At 45.6% G+C, this 26,318-nt stretch overlaps 1 protein-coding gene across 2 annotated transcripts in view; it reads right to left on the bottom strand.

The window, feature by feature from the left end:
- Nucleotides 1–26,318, bottom strand: part of Itsn1 (intersectin 1) — a 182,052-nt gene that overhangs the window by 77,667 nt on the left and 78,067 nt on the right. For both annotated transcript variants that reach the window (NM_001136096.4, NM_019227.2), the window contains 8 exon segments: nucleotides 2,491–2,618; nucleotides 12,273–12,412; nucleotides 12,625–12,712; nucleotides 18,986–19,126; nucleotides 19,210–19,359; nucleotides 21,007–21,269; nucleotides 22,509–22,621; nucleotides 23,970–24,107. In NM_001136096.4, coding sequence (NP_001129568.1) covers nucleotides 2,491–2,618; nucleotides 12,273–12,412; nucleotides 12,625–12,712; nucleotides 18,986–19,126; nucleotides 19,210–19,359; nucleotides 21,007–21,269; nucleotides 22,509–22,621; nucleotides 23,970–24,107 — 1,161 coding nt within the window.

Here is a 26,318-nt window from a genome sequence, read left to right as displayed (position 1 = left end):
GGAAGCAACTGTGACTGCAGTCTCCCCATCCCCCATCACCAAAGAGTGCCTCCCTCTAGGCAGAGCTGCTCAACACTGAGGGAAGGTTGCTCTTCACACATAATGGAACCGCCCCCCACACAGAAAAGGCTAAGAAAAGGTACATTAATGATAGTAACTGATGAGAGTGACCGAAAGCCCCAGAACACCAATGCACGTACGAGTTATGAAAGTGAGACCAGCCACCCCCCGTGGGATGCGGCTGCTATGGGAGCCTGAGTCTGAGGTCCTCACAGGTCCTCCCCGGGCAGGATGCACTACACTGACACACATACCAAACCTGAAGGCGAAACAGACGGACTGACCGATGGCACAGTGGGAAGAGCACTTGCTGTCCTTGCAGGACTCTTGGTTCCCAGCACCCACACGACAGCTCACAACCATCTGCGACTCCAGAGACACAGGGTCCACTGCCCTCTCCTGGCCTGAGAGCCCAACATTCACAGATCGACATGCAGTCAAAAATCTAGTGTACACAAAATGTCTTTTTGTTTAAATTTTTTAATTTATTTTTTTTTATAGCATTGATTGGTGTTTTAAAACCTGCATGTTTATCTGCATGAGTGTATCAGATCCCCTGAAACTGGAGTTATAGACAATATAGACAGTTGTGAGCTGCCATGTGGGTGCTTGGAATTGAACCCTGGAAGAGCAGACAGTGTTCTTAACCTCTGAACCATCTCTCCAGCCCCATAAAATGCTTTTTTTAAAAAGCATAAAAGGGCTGTTTGTTGGGCTTGCCTTTAATCCCAGTGTTGGTATCAGGAACTGGCTTTCACCTCCAAACCCAGCATTGAAGTCAACCATAGGCAACAGGGACCCAGGCATCTGTTGCCATGGCAATGGTCATACATTCCCAGCATCCATTTGGTTTACCCCCCACCTTTACCTGCGAGTGGTTAGGTAAATAAAAGGCAGACCCTTCCTGACGCCGCTCTCTCCCCTGTCCCCTTGTCTCCATCGCCCCGAATAAACCTCCCTCGTGGAACTACATTGGCCTGGTGTGGTCTGTCTGGACATGAACCTCGATTCTATCACAACACCCAGTACTCTGAAGGCAGAGGCAGGAGGAACTCTGCAATGTTAAGGCCTACTTGGTCTACACAGGGAGTTTCAGGATAGTCAGGGCTATAGAGACACTGTCTCAATACACCAAAAAAAAAAAAAAAAGCACCCAAGTACATTTATTAGAGGGTAAAAAAAAAAAGAGATTTCTTAAGTTTTGGGTGCTATATACACCTCACTGTAGAGTGAGAATATGTATCTCATATTCTATTTGTAGTGTAGTATTTTCTACATTGATCTTCAGTTTATTTATGCTCTGTAGGAGTAGAGTTTTGTTTCGACATTAGTAATAAAAGCGTTTCATAAACTACAATGACAATCGGGGGCAGGAAGATGGCTCAATTGCATCCAAATCTGAGAAGTTTGATCTGTAGAACCTATGTGGTCGAAGAAGGGAACCCACTTTTGAAAGATGTTCTCTGACTTCCACAAATGCATAGTGACACAAGCCTGTGACACACACACACACACACACACACACACACTTTAACAGTTAAAGAAAGGCGAGTTTGATGCAATCAGCACATACAATGTGCCCCACTGTAAAGAAAAACAATAAAATAAAGTAAGTTCTCAGTCTAATACACTTGTATAAGATCCCTGGCATTAAACATAAAAACACACAAACACAAAACAAGCTCAAAGGGTCCTAGTGCCCAGCACAAAGCAGGCGGATAGGTCTGTGCAGTGTCACGGAACCAGCACCTACTGTGCACGACCCCCAGGATGTCTCGTCTCCAACTCTTCTCAGTGTAATTTCAATAACCCGGTTTATACTTTGTGGCATCTCCCTGGGACATTTGGTCATTCTAGTTTTCTGGACTCTAAATGAATTGAATTTCACAAAGCACAAACCCACAAACTAAAAGGTAGCAAACAAATTTCTACAATGACTACAGAATGTTACATAGAAAAAGGCGAGAAAATGGCACGAATATCCAAACAGAAACAGTTTGTGTTCCAGGCACTGGCACCCAGCTCCACCTTTTGTACTGCAGTTTAATTTGCAGTTGCAGTAAACAAGAAAGGAGGCAGAGAGGCGCATTCCTGGTGTTCTGGAGAAGCTTGCGGCAGCAGACTGGGGGCTTTGCTTCCAAACCTTGCTCTCAGACCATCACTGTTATTAGGAGGCTGTGAACTGGAAATCTCTTTTGGTCATTGGCATGCAAATGAACTAACCGAGTGTCCCAATTTTCTTGTCTACTTCCATTGTCTACATAAGAGAGCACTGGGAACTAACTAACCAAAAACTTCAGGGGGCAGCGTGTGTGCTTGAAGGGAGATTCAAACTGCCTGTCTGTTTGCCCACACACATCTTTGCTGGCACAGTAACCGTTTGGAGATGTGAGAACAAGAGCGAATGCCACAGGCCCTGAGGTCACTCACCTCTGACCTTCTTCCTTTTGCTTCTCCAACTCCAGGCTCTTCCTCTCCTGCTCTTTCTGCTTTAGCCTCTCCGCCTCGATGGACCTCTGCTTCTGGAGCTGCTGTTTACTGTGTATCTCTCTCAGTTCCTAGAAGGAATCAGGACAGTTTCAGAGCAGAGGAACATGAGCAGTTCATGAGCACGAAACATTTCAGCGGCCAGGCCTGGGCATCTGGCAGGAGACTTTCAGTGTTGACAGACAGTCACTCAGAATTGAACTCACTGCACTCTGACATGACTGATCACAGTCATTGTCCTAGAGTATATTCAAGCAGGCCGCAACACATATGTCATTTCCCATGACATTTGCTTGTCCCTGGGGTTGGGGATGGAGTCTGAGACCTTGCACACATTAGGCAAGTGTTATAAGACTGAGCTATGCTCCTCCCCCCTCCCCCACCCATGCCTCCAGGATCTGTTTGAAAGGCCCTTGTTTGTGAGGGGGTGGGGGGACTACACTGGGAAAAACTCAATAGCACTGGAAGGTAACTAGTTTCATGGTATGGTGTTTGTGAATAAAACTATAGCTACTATAATTAATTCACACCAACCCCCCCCCCAGCTTTGGAAACACACACACACACACACACACACACACACACACACACACACACACAGAGCACTTTACACAGCCACTGTTTAAAACTCAGCTCTTTGAGACTTGAGTCCATAGATTTGATAGTCTCTGTGAGCTTCACGGAGCCTCAACACACACTGTGGGGTTTATTTTTCTTCAAATCACAGCTATTGGAAAGTCTATTCTCACAAAGTCCTGTCCTAGCCATCTCTCCAGATCTGGTTTCTTCACTTTATAGCAACCCCAAGAAATAATGGCAGTTGCACTGGCAGCCTACTGAAAGCCAAGGGAATTGTGTGATAGAGAATTGCTTAAGATCCGGAGTGTACGTCCATAAATATGACAACCATGTTGGGCTGGGTGTGTCTGGTGGCACTGCTACCTAGTGCACAGCAGACCTTGAGGAAATTGGGTGGTGGAGAGTGGGAGATACCGGAGGACAGGAGGGAAGGAACTTCAGAGACCTTGGCCATCTCCTAAAGCAGCAGCCCTGGACATGTAGCTGCTGGGTTAAGGAAGGATGCCTGGGTCAGGGGCTGAGCTAGGGAGGAGACGGGCACCGAGATCGGCCACTGGGAAGTAATGACGGAGCTCCCCTCCCCCTCTGGTTGAAACTGGGATGGAAAGAGAACATCGATTCTGGGTGGGGAAAAGAATCCCAGTTTTCATCGCCTTCCTAACTTGAACGCATTGGGCTGTTACAACCTAACAGCATTATGCTAAAAGTCCAGTCACACTGGCTTCTAAGGTCATTTGTAATGACAAATAAGAATCCCTAATAAACACGGAAGGAGAGTGTGGTTGTGGGCTTAGAGCTGGTGCTTTAAAAACAAGCAGAAGGGATTAATTCACTCGCTCTATGAAAGCAAAGTGTCACAGCATGGGGTAACTGTGGGAGTGACACTAAATCAAGCTCTAGTGTCCCAAGGAAGGGGCCAGGATCTCCATCTCTCCAGGCCCCATCAACCGTGTGTGTGTGTGTGTGTGTGTGTGTGTGTGTGTGTGTGTGTATAGAGTGTCTCTCACTGGAAGCTGGACCTCACTTAGGCAAGTGAGCTCAGGAATGTGCATGTCTTGATTACAAATATGAGCCAGTGTCTCACCAAGCTTTTCATGTGGGTGCTGGAATCAAACTCAGGCTGTGGCTTGTGCGTCTTCATTGTTTATGTGGCAAACACTCTACTGAGTTATCTTTTCAGCTCCCCAGTTATGCATTTAAAAAATAAAAGGTATGTTATCTAGGGGAATTTAACTTTAGGAGGATAACATTTAAAATACTTAACAGCAGGTGCTGTGAAACCAGGATAGACACTGGCTGTGATCCAATGTAGCCATCAAATCAAGACGGTTCATTTTTCCTAAGAATTATGCAACTTCCCATACCGAAGTCAAGAAGTCAGGTTCAGACTGAAATGGGTTAATGTGTGACCAGGTCCAGACATACGGAAGCAACTAGAGATGTTCAGAAGTGGCACGGGATGAGAAAGTGGCACGAAGTGACAGAAGGAGACAACAGAAGACAATCTCACAAACAAAGCAGGTTTAAAACAACAGCCCAGCGCCAATCACACCGCAAGCTAGGACCACGCTTCTTTTGAAGACAACAGCATTGCAGCTCAGACCCAGCCTATCTTGAGCCTCAAGTGCCTCCAAGGAAACAGAGCTTGTAGGAGCCATAAAAGAACAGATGCCCGAGAATGTTAGCAGAAGGCTGTGGCAGCTTATGATCCAGATTGGAAGATGTCAGACTTTCTACTTTTTATTTCATCCAAGTCGAACACTGCTGAGATGCGCAAAAAGCTTTAAGAACGAAGGGAGGCGACCTGAGTGGGTTTGCTCGCGGTCTGAGCTTCACCCCACCTTTGGATTTGGGAGTTTCAAAACGATAAAAGCAGAGTATTCCTAATACTGAGAGAGCAGTTCTCAATGCAGTTCCTCATCTTGTGTTTTTGTTACTACTTCGGAACTGTAATTTTGCTCCTTTTACGAACTGTCATGTAAATACCTGTGTTTCAATGGCGTGTGAAAGGGTCGTGACCCACAGGTTGAGCACTGTTGTTCTAGATGGTAAACTTCTGTGCACAGCTGGAGTGTGCACGCACAAACAGCGCTTTCCTCGCACTCCTTTCAAGCCCGCTGAGGAGACAGGCGTCACCTGCCGTTATTTGGACATCCCCCTTTTCATTCTTTCAAAGGGAAGAATGAAATTCCTAGGTGGTGGCAAACATGGAGTCAGGTTGTTAATTTATCAACTATTCCTTATAGGCTACTTGATTAAAGCAACCCTCAAAATCTTTACAAAATGCACATGTCCTTTAGCATGCTTCTCTACTTCAAAGCTGAAAAGAAGTTAAGACATCAGAAGGCAGCGTCTCACTTGTAGCTCTTAAATTAACTTCTTCTAAAACCAGCCATTACCATTGTGTATCTTGTGGCTTAAACACTTATGATAGTATTGAGTGTGTGCCTTCGCTGGTTTTCCTTTAAGGAGCACCATTCAACGGGATGAAGTATTTTACAGTAGACAGGCAGGCAATATTATCTTCTACCACAGGATAGGTAACCCCTCATCCCACAGCGCTGGGGGCGGGATCCACTGCCTTGTGCATATTACACAGCATCCCACCATGTGGCTGTAGTTCTACAGTGTTTGGAGGTGGGGTTTGAAGCAAGGTCTTAGGTAGCCTCAAATCCACTATGTACTTGGAGGTGATCTTGAACTCCCAAATGGCTGGCTATGCTGCCCAGGCTGGCCCTGAGCTCCAGCTCAAATGGATGCGTAGCTCTGAAAACAGGAATGTGTGACACAAATGGTGTGAAATAATACTTAGTAATTCAAAAGGGGTATGTTTGGCAAATTGAATATCCAAGAAGACTCAGATATTTTTCTGTTGACAGATAGGGCTTGACAAGGGGCAGTGAATCATTTACTGTGATGGCCTCTCCTTCACTTGCTCTTAGAGACTCAAAAATGGTGTACTACACAGAGTTCTATTAATTGAAGTATGAGATATTCACCCGAATAAGGAGTAAATGGTTATTTCTCCATAAAAATGCACTAACGCTCTTAACAGAGAGGAAGAGGAGGAGGAAGAGAACTGACAGCAGTGGCTGAGAAGAGACCAGCACCCCAGGAAAAGCGCTCACAGTCTGGATATCTAACTTTTTAGGATTATTTAGCTTTCTGTTTGTGCATCAGGCTGTCCTTTGGAGATAAATGGTAAAAACATACTTGGACCACTGACTGGGACTTCCTGCACGTGACAGCACAAATCTAAAAAGCCTTTCTACTATTAACCTCATGGGAAACCGATCTGGGCAGCAAGATAAATTCCAGGTATTCATTTTATTTGTATTTTTGTCCTTTATTTATCAATTTACTGAGAGGGGGGAGGGAGAGAGGGAGAGAGGGAGTGAGAGAGAGAATGTGCACATGTGTGTATGATTGTGTGTAGTATGTGGAGCTCAGAGGACAAGTTTTGGGAGCTGGTTTTCTGTTTCTGTTAATTGGGTTCCAAGAGCTAAACTCTTTAATCACTGAGCCACCTTGCTGGCACTCTGAGTTTTAAGATACAATAATATTTCTCAATTAAGTGATAAAACAAACAAAAGAGAATGCAAGTTAATGAGCCCAGAAAACACAGAAACATATCTCATGGAAATCTGAAAAGAATTACTTCAAGACATAAAAATGTACAAAGTCAAAGAAAAATGGACATTTTAACTCCAAGTATAAAGTTTATTCATGTGCTGTACTAAAAGGAGGAAGAGCATAAAGATGTGTAACTTGCTCTCTAAATTCTAAGAAGGTTCTTATGAATGTTTGTAAAATATTCAAAACATTCTTTCACAACTGAAGTCAACACTCGCCAAGTAGTGCCCATACTATCAGCCTCTGGGCAGTGTCTGACCCTCTCCTTTCTGTGCCAGGAAGCTTAGAGTACTGTTTCCACAGAAAGAACATGGGACTCTGGGCTCTCTTAAAAATCTCAAATCCTCAACTGCCTCAGCTTCATACACAAGGAAACATGCCATCATAGAGGAGCGCACCACCAACTATGGCATGCGACCTACTACATACCACATGCTGCTGAGGACAGCAGTACGTCTCTGACTGTAGCACGCCGCCTACTACAGCATGTCACCTCTAAAGCATAAAGTTGGTGGGTAAATGATACGGGAGAAAAAAAAAAAAACCTTCCAGGAGACTGTCTTTGTCCTTTTCTCTGATAATCTCTTATTAAATATTTTTCCAACTTTACATAGAAAAAAAGCCCACATTTTACCAAACAAAACAAAACAACAAAACTAAAACCAAAACCAACCAATCAAACAAAAAAACCCTCAACCAACCAAATAAGCCTCCTGGTGTGGTGTGAAACCTGGTGTGTAACTCTTGCTGTCTGCTCTCATCTGGGCAGTGGTCTAACAACTGATTCACACTCAAGGCTTCTGGATGGAGTCTCCACAATCACAGGAATCAGAGGATTTTATTACTCTAGGCAGGAAGGGCCTTTTCCGAAGAACACATAAGAATAAAATTTCATGTTCAACGGAGTGGGGTGGCAAACTTGGAGCAGACAGATGTCTGCCTGTCATGGAGGCATTGCTGCTATATGCGCTTTCTCCTGCTGTCTTGCCTGCTCTTCTCTCTGGATCAGTTTCCCTCCACATGCATCTGTCCGGACTTCTCACTCTGCTCTGTGCTTCCTTCTCTGTTCCCCCCCTCCCTGCTCATACCCTGCCTTTCTCTGCCTTCACAACGAATGCGCTTGCCATGAAAGCCAGTGTCTGAAACCAGGAGCACAGAGCCTCAGTTAAGCGAGCAGCCTTGGTTACCACGACTGGCGCTATCACTTCAATGTCCACTCGGTTCCTGGCCATCACCACAGCCAGCGTCTTTAATGTTCCTGCACTTAATGTAAGAAACCAAATTTCATAGCATATTATGGACCATGATTCTTAATTCTGAATCTTCCCTAGATACTTGGATTTCACTAAGAAATGAAACTGTCCACACTTTTGGAGTAACAGATCAATCGTGACACTGCCCATGTGTGCCAGAAATACTAAGACATAACTACCTACCCTCTTCACATTTTTATACTGGCAAACTTGATGGTCTACTATGTTGGTTATAGAGACCATGGTGTCTTGTTGAGCTCACAACTCAGTCACTCACCCCTCCCTCACACACATCTTTCTGGGAAGAACAAGCAAGTTTCCCCCATCAATCAAGAGCAACATGACTTAGGACTTCCTGGTAACACTCAGGAGGGGAGACTGAAGCTCAGAGCCTGAGAAAGATTAGAGTAGGGCATGGGGACCTTTTAGTGATGGCACAGCCTAGGGGAACTGTGAGGCACTGCCCCCTCCATGGCCACCAACAGGAAGAAGAAAGCAGCACACAGGCAGGAAACAGGAACCAACAAGGACTCACCTACTCAGTGGGAAACACAAACCTCGCCCCTTTGAGTGTCCAATTCTTTGTATTTAGCACACATTACAAGTTTATAAACATAAGCCATGCTTTTTGTGACCATGCAACATTACTGTTAAAATATTGGAATATTACACTGTCAGTGCCAAGAAAAAGTATTTCAGAAGCAACCACCATTGTCAAGGACAAGAAAGGTCCCAGGCTTCTTCAGTGTCGTCTGACACTCTTTAGAACTGTTGTATCTCTCAGCACTGTAACTTACAGGTCCCAGGATTACAGCATGCCCCTATGTGCCCTTCATGCACCACAACTTGTCCAAAAAAGCTGAAACCTGATTTTTTTGTAAAATGAGATGTAAAAAGAAAGCTATATTTCAAGAGCATGAGTTTGAGATGTGTTGGTTGTATATAAGACACATTTTATAAACAAATTTATAAATAAATGGTAAATAAATTTGGTCACTGAATGAAGATGCTAAACAGTAGTAATTTAGCTGGGCATAGAGTGTGGCACATGCCTTAAATCTCAGCACTCCAGGGACAGCAGCAGGACATACAATCTGTCTCTAAAAACAAATATACAAATTAAAACACACACACACACACACACACACACACACGCAGAGAGAGAGAGAGAGAGAGAGAGAGAGAGAGAGGGAGGGGGAGAGAGAGAGAGAGAGGGAGGGGGAGAGAGAGAGAAGAGAGAGGGAGGGGGAGAGAGAGAGAGAGAATGAGAATGAGAATAATTTGGGAGCTATCAAAATCTGCTCCTGGCTAGTACGCTGGTTAGATGGTCCACCTTACTGTCCAGAGTCTCAAATTTTAGGCATGTCAAGTCAGGAATCTCCAGCACAGGAAGGAGCCCAGTATGTCAGTGTGCTGTATGTCTGCTCCCCAACGCTCTTGGCTTTGGAGCAATGCAGAACTAGGCCCTCAGGAACAAGGGTGAGCCACAGCCTTGCTCACACTACCACTGGCTAGAGCTGTCTCCACCTCTGGAGTAACACCACACTGATAAGGGATCTGTCTAGATGCATGGGAAACAGCCTCTGTGAAATGAAACAAGAGTCCCGCATCTCTAATAGAGCAGGATGGGGTAAAGGCCTCCGTCTGAGGGCACGTGTTAAACCCCAAGTGGCCAGCAGTGCTGTGCCTCTGAGCATCTAGCTTATTATTCATTCTGCGGTGGAATTGAACCCATGGCCTCGGGCATGGTATCCAAATGCTCTATCATTGAGCTACTCCTGTGAGTTTTGTTCCAGAATGAAACAAAGGCCTGCTCTACAGCAAGATTCTCCTCATTTTAGATAACTATGTGAGATTTTCCATATCAGAGAAGATAAAAATGTAACCCTTCCTAAAATAAAGAAAATGGGGGAAGCCTTCAGAGGAAGATGAATCTAGGGAAAATCATAAATTTATGTTATGTGAGCATAAAAGGACAAAAAACCCTTAGTCTTTACTGTTTCGGTCATAAAACAAAACACATTTATACCCATAAAACCAAGCTAGGTGTGAGTGCTCGTGAGACCAGTGAGTGACTGCGCGGGCAGTGGTCCTCACCCGATCCACACCCCCAGTCAAACTGCTTCCCACGGATTGGTGTCCTAGGCAACCCACGTTAAAGCTTTGTTAGTAACCACGCAGTCAATGGCTTTGTCTCTGTGCCTGTGAATGCATGACCTTTGTGAACATGAAGTAAATCTGCTACACCCTAACTCACTGTCTGGGTCCCTTTGAGAATACAGCAGCTGTGCACGCAACAAGCTCTCCCTGGGGGTGACAGGGCGTCGGCGCTGTATCTCTCTGGGAAGGCGAGCACTTGTGAGGTGCTCCAGAAGCACTGCTGTCTGCAGAGGGACTGACTCAAAGAAACACTAAGGGTCAGGCCCAGGCTCCTGGTAATTCCTGTAAGAAATTAGGGTTGCTATTGAGCCATATATCTATGCTCTAAAGTCAGGGGAAAAGGCTTTGTATTTTTCAGCGTGGTGGAAACAAAGAAAAACTGCAGGAGAACCAGAGACACTAAATGCTAACTCACCCTCCCAGTGGTCTCATTTCTGTTTGGTTTCTACAGGTTCAGGGAAGTCCAGAAACAGCAAACCTCAGACAACATAACACCTTCCTGGACCCCGTAAGTGTGAACAACACGGCCATGATTTGCATTTGACATATGAACTTTACAGCTAACAAGAAACCAAAATAAGAATTAAAAAGAAGGAAGAAATGTTGTAATTTCTAAATAAGCATATTTGGGAAAGGGCCAGTATGAGTGGGAAGTTAACATTCGCCTTTGTAGAGGATACCACACGCAGTCAGTCACACACTAATTAGTCACGAGAGCAAGGCAACCCATCTGACGGTGTTCTGTGCAGCAATGGCAGCAGCGCTGAGCACACGTCATTTAATCACAGATCTGCGAGTCAGTGCAAAGCCTTTGCCTGAGCATCTTTTCTAACAGCCGACCCGAGTCTTGAGCCAAACGTATAGAAAAGGAACAAAAGGGCAAAAGCGGTGCCGCCTCTGTGTTCCGGAGCCGAGTAAGACTCAATGCTCTACACTCCGAGGAACTACATGAAAATGTTGTAGAATAGTTTCGATGTTAAATTCTTTTTGCTTAAAGCCATGATAAGTTCCAGTGAGAACAAATGAGAACATTTTTATAGTACTTGGGGATAGAGAACTAACAGAGGAACCTCCAGGACTGATATGATACACATGTGCTCAAATACAGGACATAGGCACGCACAGACACACGGAGTAACAGGAGAGTAACGTGGAGAGAAACACGCGTTGGCTTACTGCACTCCCAAGGGCCAGCACTTTCCTGGAACTGTAGAACTGAGAAAGTTCATTCCCCATGCTGCACAAATACTTTAACTTGGGTGTCTAGACGATCTGGCTGGACTCTCAATCCAAAGGGCAACAAAGAATCTCAAATATGCTCTCTAACTTAACATTTTCTTTTAGTAGTAAAGGGATTTTATTTCTAAGTATCAGAAGCTAAATGGGCCATACATAGTAAATTATAAGGAGGGGGGGGGGAGACTGAGACTGTGTGTGTGTGTGTGTGTGTGTGTGTGTTTTCCTAGAATTACTATGCAGTGTGACAAAGCCATCAACAGTTGTGCCAGAGAGAAGAGCAATGACCCCAGGAAATAATAAAGCTAAAGGCATTTAAAAAAGAAAGAAGAAGGGGTTGGAGAGATGGTTAAGAGCACTCACTGCTCTTCCAGAGGTCCTGAGTTCAATTCCCAGCAACCACATGGTGACTCACAACCATCTGTAATGAGATCTGATGCCCTCTTCTGGTGTCTGAAGAAAGCGACAGTGTACGCATATATATAAATCTTTAAAAAGAATGAAAGGAGATAAACAGGTCTATACTTAGGCATGATCTTTATGGAGTGGCAGGAAAAATCTCAGGTTCAAACCAGAAAAGCACCTGGGTAATCCTCAATAAATACACAAAAGAAAACACTTTAGGCCTTGCTTTTGGATGTGATGTGCTTACAAACAGGCAAACAAACAAAAATTCTGTGAGCAGGGGCTAACACAGGCTAACTTACAGACATCAGAGCAGGAAAGCACAACTGAGGGCACCGTGACATCATTCGTACAGGAGCCCTGAACCACGGCTCACAAGCCAGTGCAATGAATCTTCCTGCCTGAGGGTCACCGGGCAAGACCAGTTAAAGGGGAGGCCACACCGCCCACAGGAGTCACCTTCAGCTGGTTGTTGAAAACATCAATCTCCTGCAGCTTTGACCTGGTCTCTTTCTCCACCTCGTCCAGCTGCTCTCGAAGCTGCTGCCGGGCCAGTTCCTTTGCTTCCAAGGCTCTTTTGAGGGTAAGAAGCGAATCTCCTATTTCAGAACACACAAAACAGGAGAACTTTAGCTAACAGTGAGGAACACGCTCACCTCTCATGTCACTTGCTGGGAGGGAGGGGAATGAGCGAGACTCAGTGATAAAACAAATGCCCGGCGTGCTCAAAGGCCGAGGACCAAGCAGTGCCAGCATTCGGGACCGGGTGTCAACAGAACAAGGGAAATGTACAAATAAAGAAGACACCTACTATGCAAGCTGTTCTGCTGGACTTGTTTTAACTGGTCACTGAGTATCTGCTTCTCTGGAATAAGTCTTCCAAGCATCTGCTGAGATTCCTAGGGAGAGGGAGGAGACAGCAAGTGAGTGACCCTGACATCCCAGGTCTCTCCCGGTCACTTCCAACCTCACCTGCATCTTTTACACACTGCCCTGCCATGCTCACCAAAGAATTAACGGCCAAACACGTCTCCCTTTGGTTCTGCTTCTGTGGGTGTGGCACACTGCACATTTATATGCTTTAAGCAATGTAATCCAGGTAGCTGAAACTTCAGTTCTCTCAATTGCAGAGATGCAGCACGCAGGCCATGACCTGGCTCTACGTAGGGTCAGGGTTAGTGCAGTGGGGGTCGGCCACGGCTCTGTTCTGAGTGCCAGGCCTCAGTAGCTTAAACCGAGGCTGACCGCATGCCTCAAGTTAGACACAGAACTCAGAAGGACATCTGTCACAACTAGAATCCTAGATGCTACCCAAGTTTCTCCATCACACGGGAATTTTAAATCCAAGAAGAGTTCTTTTTCTTCGTCGTCCCCCCCCCCCCCCTTCTTTTCAAACTGGCATAAGAAAAAGTTAAACCCAAAGTGCACAAGGAGGCATTTGGAACGTCAGCGGGAACGTGGCAAGCACAGTGTTTGTTGAATTTCAGCTGAAAGGATGTGGTAGTCACTTTAGTAAACTGGCAGCCTTGCTGGTTTACTTGACGTTTATTTTACCTTGGTGGGGAAATGACTCGTGAGAATTCCCTGTGGAGGCTCAGATCCAGCCTCTCTGCAAACCACTGTAGACTCAACCTGGCATGGAGGTTAACTCAGTAGAGGATTTAGAGACCTCTCAGGCTAGGAGTAACCCATAGTAGACTTTCACAAAACAAAATACACAGTGGACCTTTGTCCTGGAAAACAAAGCCCACTCAGTGGTTTCAAGGCCTCTTTAAAACCCACATCAGGAGGAACCCGCTCCACTTTCTACCCACTAAGATGTCCCCCATGCAAATGGCACTTTAAAATGCATAGCCCAGGCTGGGCATAGCTTAGGGGTTAAGAACAGGGCTGTTTTCACAAAGGACTCAGGATTTAGCACTCCTCCACAGTCATGCACTCATAGGTACATATCCGCACCTAGACATAGAGACTCATAAACACACGGACATACACAGACACAGAGACATACAAACATGCACACATACCTACACACAGACACAGAGACAAACACACAGACACATACCCAGAAACACAGATACACACACAGGCATACAGAATTAAAGCAAATCTTTAAAAAAAAAACCTTATGCTCTAAGTTTCTCCAATAGGGTCACACTGACACCAAGAGCGCCAGGACTGCCTGCAGAGTGTGAATGAACAGGAGGAGCGAAGGCCTTACTGCCTGTGTGTTTCTCTTCCTCAAAGCATGAGCTGCGCTCACCTCACTAGTTATCCAGGATCTGCATCTACCAATAATGAACACTTCTGTGTCTGGTACTAAATGTGTTCAGTCACAACTGTGGCACACGGAGCACATGATCTTTACCCTAAATATCTTTGGGTAACATTTTGCCCAGATTTCTCAGTAATAGCTAATTTTAGAAAGCTTCAAGGGCAGGGTATGGCAGCTCATACTTTTAAGCTAAGCACTAGACAGAGGCAAGTGAATTTCCTTAAGTTCAAAGTCAACCAGAGCTATAGAGTGAGACTCCCATCTCAAAACAAATGAACAAATAAATAATAAATAAATAAAATAAAGGAGCTACAATGCAGAAGAACATACTTCAAAAAAGTAAAGATATTTTTTAATATTTGAAAACAATTTCTGGCCATGAACTTCATACTAGTTATTTTCCTGATCACAGCCTCAATCTCACACCGATGCTACATTCAATTACAGGAAACAACAGACAGAACAGAATGGGAAACTCTTCTGAGGGAGGATGCTCCTCTCTGAGTGACGGCAGCAGTCACAGGGGGAGGGTCTAACTTGGGAGTGTGTTGCCTAGAATGCTCACAGACGTGTGGGATCCCCAGCACCGCCAACACCACAAAGGCACAGATCTGTAAGGGCCCTTGAACTCCATTATAAATCAGCTTGCTCTCACTGGCTAAAAGACACACCACCACAGTGAAACATGATACATATATTTTTCCAGTAGTTGTATAGGGGTATAGGGGAATACTCACTAAGCTTATACTGGATTCAAAGTCTCAATATATTTAAAAGGACTAAAGTCACACAAAATATTCATTCTGATGACATAAGTAAACAAAAAATAAATACACACTTCAAAGCCAAACAATATAAGTCTACTTAGAAATAAAAGAAATGACAAAAGTCAATAAATGAAAATGTAATGTCTAAAACCTCATGGAATACAGCTATGGCTGTGGTGACAATAATTATAATTCAAAATAGTTATAATAATCCTGCTAATAAATGGAGAAAAATTAAATTAAACCCAAAATAAGTAAATGGAGAAAAATGACAAGAAGAGCACTTAAGTTGATGGAATATAACAAAAACACATCACAGAGAAATCATCATAGACAAGAGCTTGTCTGAAGAGTATTGATAAAGCCAAGATGGTTTAATCCACACCTTTAATCCCAGTGCTCTGGAGGCTGGGACAGGCAGATCTCTTGAGTGAGAGGCCAGCCTGGGCTACAGAGCCAGTTCCCGGACAGCCAAAGGTATACATGAAACAAAACAAGAAAAGGAGGGAGGGAGGGAGGACAGAAAACAATAAAATCAGTAAGCTTCCTGATTGGTCGATGGGTTGGTGGAGGAAGCACAGGCAGGGGAGCAGGAAGGGGAGCAGGAGGGAGGAGCTGAGCCAGTGGAAGAGAGTGAGAGGCAATGGTAGTTACCAGGAAGACAGACAGACACATCACTACAGATGCTACAGACTGACTGACAGCTCTATGAATATATATTTGATCATTTAGATAATTGAACAAACTAATTAAAACATACATATTGAAAGAGTCGTGAAGAAACACAAAGTTTCAGTAGCTTTATTATCTACAGAACACAATTTTCTTACTTTTTTTTTTGATTTTTCTGAGACAGGAATTCTCTGTGTAGCCATGGCTGTCCAGGAACTTGCTCTGTAGACCATGCAGGCTTTGAACCTGCCTCTGCCTCTCTAGCACTGAGATTAAAGGCCTGTGCCACTGCCCAGCTTGGATACAGTTTTCAATTAGAAAGTCTCACAACAAACAAACCTTAGAGCTTTCACTACTAACCGTCACCAAAATGCCTCAACATCAACATCTCTAGAGTTCCAGGAAGAAGAACATTCAGTACCAATCTATGTTCTGAGGCCTGTATTAACCTCATGCCAAAACTAGATGAGGACATTCACAAGAAAACTTCCAATCAGTCTCCATGGATGAGCATGAGAAACTCCTGATAAAACAATAGAAAACGACCTAACAAAATGTTTATGAATTATACACTGTGACAGAGTGTGCTTAGTCAGGAATGGACCCCTGGCTTAATGTTCAAAGTTCAATCACTGTGAACCACCTTATTAACAAAATAGAGGGAAGAAACCTCTGTCATATCAGTAGGGGCCAAACAAAACAAGGGCCCAACCAGCCGCCCATCCATGACTAAGGCCCAAGACAAGCACTTACTTCTTATAGAATATATACAGAAAGAATAGACACATATATTATATACATATATAATTATATATAACATACATACTATATGTATATAACTATAACTATATATTTATTAGAGGTCCTGTTCAATGCAGTAAGATTGAAAACAAAAGAAAAAAGGAAACAGAAGATACACAGGCTATAAAAGGAAAATCTTAGAGATTAACATGGGTACACTGAAAATGAAAGGTTCTGCTGTAATATGTAATGACCCAAGCGCAAGGCCATGTGATTTGATATTGTTAGGATGACAGATCTTTTCAGATTAACCTATAAATGCAAGGAATTTCAACATAATTGTGTTTTGTTTTGTTTTTTTAATTTTAAAACGAAACCCAAGAAGCAATTCCTGTGTTGGCAACGTAAAGGATTTCAGAGAGACAGAAGATAAAATGGAGAAGAGAGAGAGGGGGGTTATAGAGAATTCACACTACTTATCACCGTGATTATGGACAACCAGGAGAAAGGACTGACAGAGCAAGAACACAATCCAGAACAGACCTGTAAGAGAATATTCAGTTAGCTTTCGGTGGCTACCAAGGGAAGTGAAGGGGAGTTTTCAGCCAATGGTGCCGAGTACCTATCTGTATGGATAAAGATCAGTCTTACCCTCATCTTCACTGCATGCAACATCAACTTGAAGTGGATTTGGACCCAAGCACAAGAAACAGCCCAAAGAAAGCATACGGAATGTACTTATCTCTTAATTTCTTAGAACCAAAGGAAAAATTAGCAGACTGGACCTTATCAAACATAAACCATCTGCCCTTAGGAAAATGCCACAAATGACCAGCAAGTGGACCTGTCGGCGCAGGCGCATGCCCGTGAACCAGTACTTGGAGAGCAGAGGCCCCATGAGTGCCCCAGGCACAAAGCAGGCCTGGTCTACAGAGTTTCAGACCACCAGGGATACAGGGCAGATCCCGGCAAGATCCTATCTCAAACGTCAACCAAACAAAACACCACAAGCGAAGGGATTAAGTGAAACTGGGGGTGAAAATGTCATATATCAGCAAAACAAGTTATCTGATCAATGGCTCGCTGATAGAAAAAAAAAATGTAAGGAACTCAACATTCTTCAATCTAATAAAAAGAGACCAAAGATTTGTTCAAACAAAATGCACATGCCAGTGAACACCCGAAACAGCGCTCAACAGCTTTAGAATGCAGAGGTGCAAACCAAGGCCACAGCGCTACGTCCCCACCTGAAGGGGTGAAGCTCAAAATATCAGATGCTGGTGAGGAGGAGGAGCAAGCCCACCGCTCACCTAAGCTGTCAGAGTAATGGACAAACACACCAATGGTGCTCACCAAGCCCATGAAGAGCAATTCACAGGGAAAGGTTTGCCCAGGGGAAGCAAAACGTTTCCACACAAGACCTGCACATAAATTCTCCCAAACTGGAGCAAGCATGACAGCTCAGCTGGTGAAGACTCATCAAGCTGATAACATGAACTCACATGGCAGGAGAGGAAACACCACCCTCGAGCTCACCTCCACATGCATGTCCCCCACATAATAAGTAAAAATGTAGGAAAATGATTTTAGCTCCCAAACTGGGTAAATAGTGGAATACTTACCTAGAGCGAAAGGAGCCTACTTACTCCCTCAACATGAGTAAACCCTTAGCAACACGCTGAGAGAAAGAGCCTGACACCGACAGACCGCCTGGATAATGCCAGCATCCGACAGGAGGGCAGCAAGAGGAAGGCAGAGGTGCTCCAGCACTCCACTGTACCCACCCTGTCAGCATGGCCGCCACTCTCATACCCACGAAAACACTTGATGCACAAACTCACTGCAATTATCAAAGGAAGGCCAACATCCCACTGACGAACGTGTTCCTTGTGACCCGACTCCCACCTGCTCCCGCCCGTGGTCTTAGTGCTGTGACTTGCCTCCCATCGCCTGGGACAGCCTCAGGACAGTCACAGCTCTTCCCTTGCCTTGAGCTTGCTCCCTACATATACCCAAAGCTCAACTTACCATTCCTTTCAGACCTTTGCTCAAATGTCGCAGAAAACAGCTTCAACAGAAACTGTCCACAAGACCTGGATCACACTGAATTTTTCCTACTCCAAGATCCCTCCACCCCTCACCACTCAGCCTCTATGGCACTCTCCATATTCTAATGGCACCAAATTGAGCATTCCTGATCTGAGAAGCTGCCATCTAACGCTATAATCTGCAACGGTTTGAAGATTGACATGAAGCCTCAAGTGGAAATCCAGCACCCGACCTGACAATTACAGTGCATGCATTAAAAATATCACACAATGAATTTCATGTCTAGACTGGGCGCCTTCCCCTAAGATACTCATTATATGTTATTCTAAGTACAAAACAAAACAATAACAACAAAACCTGAAATTCTAACCCTTCTGGCCCTAAGCGAATGGAAGAGAGAAGCCCACCCCTCTGTACTTAGGTGGCGAGTGATGGCAGCCCCGCAGAGAACAGCCCAGAAAGCAGACTCCAGTAGACTAGAGGTTCTTTGCTGCAGCCTCCGGGTCCACAGAGGCCTTGCCCAGAGCAGCCTTAGGAAATGGTTGTGGGTTTACTTACAAGCAAGGACACAACCTAGGTGCATCCTGCTTGCCCCAGTGCCTGATGAATGTGAGATGGTGAATGTCTGCTGAGTAAGCGAGCGATTCAAGCTCAGCCATGGAACCCACCTGCAACTGTTGCTGTAAGTGGGTGATTTCCGCAATTCTCAGCTCTCTAGACTTGTTTGTGCTCTCAATTTCTTGCCTCTGGGTTGCCAGTCGACACCTGATATCCTGAAGTTTTCCTTCCAGCTGATGCTTTTTGTCATTCTTCAACAAAGGAAAATGGCAGGGTGAGTGTGAGGTCAACGCCCGCCCCAGTGCTGGGCTAACCCAGTGCAGGCCACACTCACCAGAGCTTCTAATTCAAACTCCAGAGTCTTCCTCCTCGCCTTCAGAACCACGATGCCCTCCTGGTCCTTGTTCCTCTGAGTCAGGAGTTCCTGTCTCCGGTTCCGTTCCCATTCAAGCTGTCGCTGCCGTTCGAGCTCCCGTTTTGCTGCCTGTAGTTACAGACAGCTTGTTATTTTCTTAGTTCTGACACTGTGCAATGTCTCTTTTTAAAGAATGCCTAGTAAGCCCTTTCTTCTAAAGGTGAAACATCTTACATTGCAGGACTCACCAACACCGGCTCTGACTGAGTTGCCCTACACCCCCTTCCCACTCCAGCCCATTCCTCATGCCTCCCAGGCTAACTGTGTCCTTGTTTACACTCACAGGGAGAAAGGGAAATTTTTGTAATTACTAAAGTCCTCAAGGACAATACCAAGTAAGAGTGACTTTCTTCTGCTGAAGGAGACGTTGCTACCTGTAAGTTGAACGTTCCTTGTCCACATGTTGATGGAGATCACCCCTAGGTGTCTGCATGGCCTCATTGGTTAACCACCACCCCAATGTGAAAATCCCATATTTAACTATTTGAGTGCAGTTTTGAACCTAGAAGCATTTGCATTCAGATTTCCACACTGGGCACAATCTAAACATATCTGTACTGGCTGGGTTTATGTCAACTTGACCTAAGCTAGACTCACAACAGAGGAAGGAGCCTCAGCTGAGGAAATGCCTCCATAAGATGCAGCTGTAAGACATTTTCTCAATTTGCGATCAATAGAGCCACCATGGGCTGGGCCATCCCTGGGTTGGTGGTCCTGGGTTCTATAAGGGAGCAGGCTGAGTGAGCCAGAGAGAAGCACCCTTCCATGGCCTCTGCATCAGCTCCTGCCTCCAGGTTCCTGCCCTGTTTGAGTTGCTGCCCTGATTTCCTTTGGAGACGAGCAGGCGTATGAGAGATTCTTGGCCATGCTGTTCCGTCACAGTCACAGATACCCTAAGACAACGCTCTAAAAGCCAGGGATTCCCACCTTCTTAATCATGCATTTTCTTCTAAAACAGAAACACTGTAATTTCAAAGTGTTAACCTAGTCTACAATGACTGCTAGGCAGGGCGCATGGCACTCAGTGTGACTGCCCCTCACGTAGCAAACTCTCAGCTACACTGCGACGCCCTGGAGGACAGACAGTGATGTCGGTCCCCCGCACATACTTAGGCTGCTGTGGTCAATCCCCGGCCCCCTGTTATCTGTATATAACTACAAAGCTGCTGACGACTACACACTGTCTCTAAGGCATTAACTAGAAGATAACAAAACCTTTTAAAAAGATTTAGTTTATGTGCATTGGTGTTGGGCTTGCATGTATGGTAGAAGGTGCCAGAGCCCCTAGAATTTGAGTACAGACAGCTGTGAGCTGCCATGTAGGTGCTGGAAATTGAACCCTAGACCTCTAGAAGAGCAGTCAGAGCTCTTAACCAATGAGCCATCTTTCCAGTCCCTCCAAAACACTTTTTAATAAGGAAAACCTTATCTTTATGTCTGGTTCTCATGGGAGGACGGTGGCAGTATACTCAAACAAGAGAGACAAGAAACGGCTTCCACTATCCAGGTGGACGTCTCCCCTTCTATTAGCAGGCGAATAGAGACAGTGTGTAAGTTAGCACTCCCAGGCGCTGGGAGAAGAGTGCATGGGGAACGTGGTCATGACATGTTCTGGACTAGGTGGTGAGCACTGAGCAAGCTGCATGCACTAAACCTCACAAGGACAGGACGGTGCACCTGACTCTGCCCCACAGTGGGAGCCGAGGCGCTGCTCACCTCCCGCCTCTCGATCTCCTTCCTTCTCTCCTCCTCTCTCTGCCTCTCCAGCTCCCGCTGCTTTTCTAGCTGCTTCTCCAGCTCTAGCTGTCTCTTGCGCTCCTGTTCCTGGCGCTCCCGCTCTTTCCTCTCTTGCTCGGCGCGCTCCAGCTGAGCCAGCCGCTCCTGCTCCTTGCGCTGCTGCTCCAGGAGGGCCTGCCTGCGCTTCTCCAGCTCCAGGTTGCCTCGCTCGAAGTTCTCCCGCTTCTTATCTTCAAATGTCACTTTGAAACACAGCAGGTATCAATCACGGGAAACCATTTCCAAAGAAGAGGCAGGTGCATACTTGCAATACAAACCCAAAGCCAGAACTGCCCAGGTCCTGTGATGCCTTTGACTGCAGGGGAAAAAAACCCCAGAAAAACACAAACCCAAAATATCCCGAGAGTGTCATCTCCTGCTTAAAATTACAAATGAATGTGTCCTGCCAACAGAAAAGGACAATCCCAGCTAAGAACATTGGGCTTGACAGGGAAATTTCATTCCTGCCATCATCAGAGTGTGGCAATCTCACACTCGGGGACAGATGCTCCTTCTCAGCCCCGTTCCTCTGACTCATTCTTCCGAGATGCGATTCCTACACTCGTCTCCATGTTGGCCAACCACAGGTAGATCTTAATCTTCCATTAAAATCTGTGCCTGATATCTTAATGGAAACCACGTGTGGCAGCATGCACCTGCAATCCCAGCATGCACTCAGAGACTCAGGAAGATTGCTGTGAGACTGGCCAGCTTGAGACATACCACGACCTTTATGTCACAGAAAATGACCAACCTAATGTAATACTCCTGAGAGTATAATCACAGTGATGTTCAAATTCCTCACTGAGCTTAACACACAGCCTTGCTCGTCAGTATTTGCAGTAAGTATTTTATCGCCGAACCAAACCAAGAGGCAACGTAATCAGCTGGAGGACTTGAATGCCTGAGCCAATCAATTAAGTGGGGAGCAGGGAAAACTCAGCCAGGTGACACCGGCAAAGCAGTCAGAACAGAGACTTAATTTAAACTGCCTCTGAGCAGCTTTATCAATAATTCAGAACCACACCATCAGACTAACTTAATAGCACAATAGATTTGCCATTAAAATGAGGGTTAAAAATCAGCTCACATTAAAACTAACATACGCTCCTTTGGTTAGCAAAATAAAATAACGATATGTGGCCCTCACTTTTTACTGCTGCCCTGGTGACACCAAGAACCACCTTAACAGCAGAGTTGAGTGTTCTATATTCCATGAAAACACCCATAAACGTTTTGTTTCACAGAAGGAAACCGGATCCCACTTAAAGGACGGAGTAAAGGTGCATTCAACGTTCCCATCAGCGAGTCCAAACGCCTGCGCCTGCCTCTGGGCGGCTGCAGCAACGGCCAAGCATCAGAAACCAAGTGTGTCCGGCCCCACTCCTGCTGCCATCTTGAGCCAGAGCCTCCCTCAGCTGCTCAGACTCAGGGCCGCTCACCAGGCAGCTTCTTTTCCACCTGCTGCTCATCCTCTGACGATGGCTCCTCGGGCAGCCGCTGGTCTGCAGACGAAGAGCTTATGACGGACATCCCACTGCCAGAGCGAACTCTTCTGCAGGAAGACAGAGGAGCAACACATAGCACCACACAGAGCTGCGGGCAGCCCCGCACCAGGCAGGGGCGGGAAGGGCCGACTACCTCACTCACACACACGGTGGGGCAGGCTTTGCCAGTGACAAAGTACATTTGGTTTTCTCTTCTCACAAAGTTTTTAAACAGGCAGTTAAATGTCATTAGATTCCCAGTGCCACGCTTGCTCAAAATGTTGCTGCTAGAGACGCAGCTCAGTGCTGACACACGCTTGCATGTGTAAGATCCTGGGCTCCCAGCACTCTCCAAACCATCATGCGCCCCAAAACCAACAAGCAGTTTAGGACTGCCACGTGAGTCAGAACAGCCGCTGAGGGCTTACGGAACCACTCAGTGCTGCTGTCAGTCTCGTCTTCTCCAAGGAAGGCCCCAGGGCAGCTGACTAGGGTCAGTGCCTTCCCTTTAGAAACACTATTTCAGTTCCTCCTAAGCACAACATATACTTATCATTCTGAAAACAAATCAATTCATTTATTAATAAGTGTCAATAAACCCTTAACTCTTGTCAACCCTTAAAACATTCCCTCAGCTGGGAATGGCAGCACACGACTTCAGTCCCAGCCCTCAGAAGGCAGAGGAAGGGAGAGCCACAAGAATTCAAGGCCGGTTTGATCTACCACAGTGAGTTCTAGGACAGCCAGGGCAAAACAAATCTAATCTCTCATTCTAAATGCTGTTCCTGAGGCTGTGAGGTTTTGCTGCCTGCCCTTCTACCTGTGGGGTTCCATTTTGCTCCCAGCCACAGGAAGCAGAGATGACTCTCTCCCTTTAACAGAAACTGTGCCCAAGCCTCACCTGAAGTCTGAGGCTCCTCATGTAGTCTCAGGTCTTACACGGTCTCTCACCAGGTAAATGGAACTCTGGGATGGTGTGTTGATACACTAGTGTGTGTAGGGGTGACAGACATTGCAGGCTTCTCCTGACTACCTATCTCCTGAGTCTGTTTATTCTGGGGAATTTTTGAGAATGATTTTCTTGATTATACTTTCTACATTACCAGCACGTTTGTTACTTCTTGAATGTGTGTGATTTGCAGGCGTGACCATGTCTGCTCACTCAGGTTCTTCTTCACTATGAGCTTATGGTAATAGGTGAGCTTCAGTATTGGTGGGCGCAAACGTGAACAGCCTCGGTCCTGTACTTGATTGCTTCTCCTGTGCTCCGTACAGAAGACCAGGGGGAGACCAGGCTTAACAGGGAACTGAGGTAAACCCTTCAATTCATGGAAAGCTGATCTTCATGCCAGCAAAGCAAACAGAGCCAAGTTTGGAATCCATGCAAAACTCTTTCAAGAATAAAATGTCACTTACCTAAAGGAAGGAGGGATGTATTCTGGAGGCAGGACAGGCGGCAGTGGCTGACCAGACATAGCAACATCAATCAGGTGCATCGCTAGGATGAATTCTTCTGCGGTGAGCTTTCCATCTTGATCAATGTCGGAAAGATTCCTAATCCAACAGAAAATTCATGCAATCCAGTTCACGAAAATGGACAATTCTTACTATTCACCAGCGACTTGCAAGTTCTCTTTCCTTACTCTGATCCTGGGCCAAAAGAATCTTTCTGTGTGCCAGCTTCTAGAGCAGCACTGTTTCAGACTGCTGGAAGGATAAACAGGATGCTCGGTATGAGGGACCAATGCTGACTTAATGGTAATGCTCCTGTCTAGGTCCCTGCAAGCCCCTTTAAACCACACTACACTCAAGTTCTTGTAATGTTAGAATCCTACCTGCTAGACAAAGAACAGACAAAATAAAGGATAAAACAGCAAATTATGTCCTGTCTATAAGACACAGCAGCCCTGTCATAACACATCAACTCTTGCCAAGACGTGAGGGGCAACATATAAATGAATGGGCATGTCTGCTTACAATGAAACCACCTAGGAGAATGGGAGAGTTAGGTCCTGCACAGGGGCCATTCACTATGTGGGGGTTGATCTTTCTAGTGTCCAGGCCCTCTCTGAGGTGGGGGCATTTCTGGACCTCACTGTAGCGATACAATCCTCATCTGGCTTGAACTCGCCCACGAGATCCAGGCAGTAAACAGCTGACTTCTCAATCACACTTAGAGCTCACATTTACTCACAAGGTCAACAGCACAAGCTGAGGAAATCAGACTAAATGGTCTTTAAAATTCTCATTCTCCCACACTGGCTAAGAGCCACCAAAAGTAAAGTATTCTTTTAGTGTGAAGAAGAAAAATACAACAGTGTAGCAGCGATGCCTCAAATGTCTTAAGAGCTAAATCATCGGGGTTGGGGATTTAGCTCAGTGGTAGAGCGCTTACCTAGGAAGCGCAAGGCCCTGGGTTCGGTCCCCAGCTCCGAAAAAAAGAACCAAAAAAAAAAAAAAAAGAGCTAAATCATCAGTGAAAAGTGGAAGAAAGTGGACAGCAGCCTAGGACCCTTCCAACCAGCTGCGCACAGGCTACACCTTAGCCCTGTCCAGAGGGGCCTAGGACGCTGGTTGGACCAGACCTCTGCGTGTGTCCTAGGTAGGGAACACCAGTAGTTGGTCTAGTCTAAGGAAAAGGCAGGCTGTCTGTGACACAGACGGGAAGAAGAGAGGACAATGTGCTCAGTCAGTTCCTTGTAGAGCAGAGAGCAGAGCATGACATGCTTGCACCACATGCCAAGACCTGGCGAGTCAGCAGAAGGCACCAGGCCTATTTTCCAGGCAGCTAGCAACACAAGACAAAAAGAGGCAGGCTTCTTAAGAAATGAGTCTAAAAAAAAGAAGTAAATATTTTTGGTTAACGTTTAAATGTAAGGAAGCTTGCCCGGCCGGGGCAGCACTCATCCAGGCCTACTGGAGGTCATATGCACTAGCAGGGGAATCGTGTGCATTTCAAAGGCAGTACATACACTCTGCATCACTAGGTTCAGCCCAAGAGCAAAAGGCAAAGTAAACTCTGCTCAGTGGTTTACACCCGAGGGTGATGCAGTGCTCAAGAGGCCCATGCTAATGTCTGCAGACATTCTGGGTTGGCCACCAGTACAGATGATCCAGTAAAGTGAGGGCTAGAGATGGGGTCGTGCACAGGGCAGCCCAGAATAAAGGATCTTTGTCCCCAAGTGTCACAGTGCCAAATCTGAAAAGTCTCACTCTAAATCTAATTGTCATTTTACAGGAAACATAGAAACAAATTAAACACCACCAGAGGGACATAATGAAGTGAAGCCATTAGGAAAATACTCAATGAATTACCTCATTTGTTCTGGGAAGACTTGGGGAAGACGTAGAGAACAAGAAAGGGTAATGCAGTGATGAAGGGAATTTTTCAAATGTACCAGTTAATGAGCTGGAGAGGTAGCGCATCAGTTATGAGCACCAACTGCTCTTTCCGAGGACCTAGGCTTGGTTCCAGCACTACAGAGGGGCTCACAGTCCTCTCTCCACACCCAGGGGGCGCTGCCCTCTTCTGGAGCTGGTCTTTTGGTCTTTGCTACTTGGTGGGCTCCTCTTTCCTCCACCTTTCTCCACATTTTCCTACCCTTTCAGTTCCCTTACATAGATAAGAGAGAAAAAGGAGAGAGAGGAAAGGAAAAAGAACCCGGAATAAAGTCAGAGTTCCAACAATATTGTTATATTAGGGGCAGCAAGTTCCTTGGAGAAAGATTGATCTTTGTCTTAGATCAGGATATCTAATTTCTTCTT

This window comes from Rattus norvegicus, chromosome 11 (genome assembly GCF_021556685.1).
Source record: "Rattus norvegicus strain SHRSP/BbbUtx chromosome 11, alternate assembly SHRSP_T2T, whole genome shotgun sequence".
Classification (NCBI taxonomy): Eukaryota; Metazoa; Chordata; class Mammalia; order Rodentia; family Muridae; genus Rattus; species Rattus norvegicus.
This window is presented reverse-complemented; position numbering and strand designations above follow the sequence as displayed.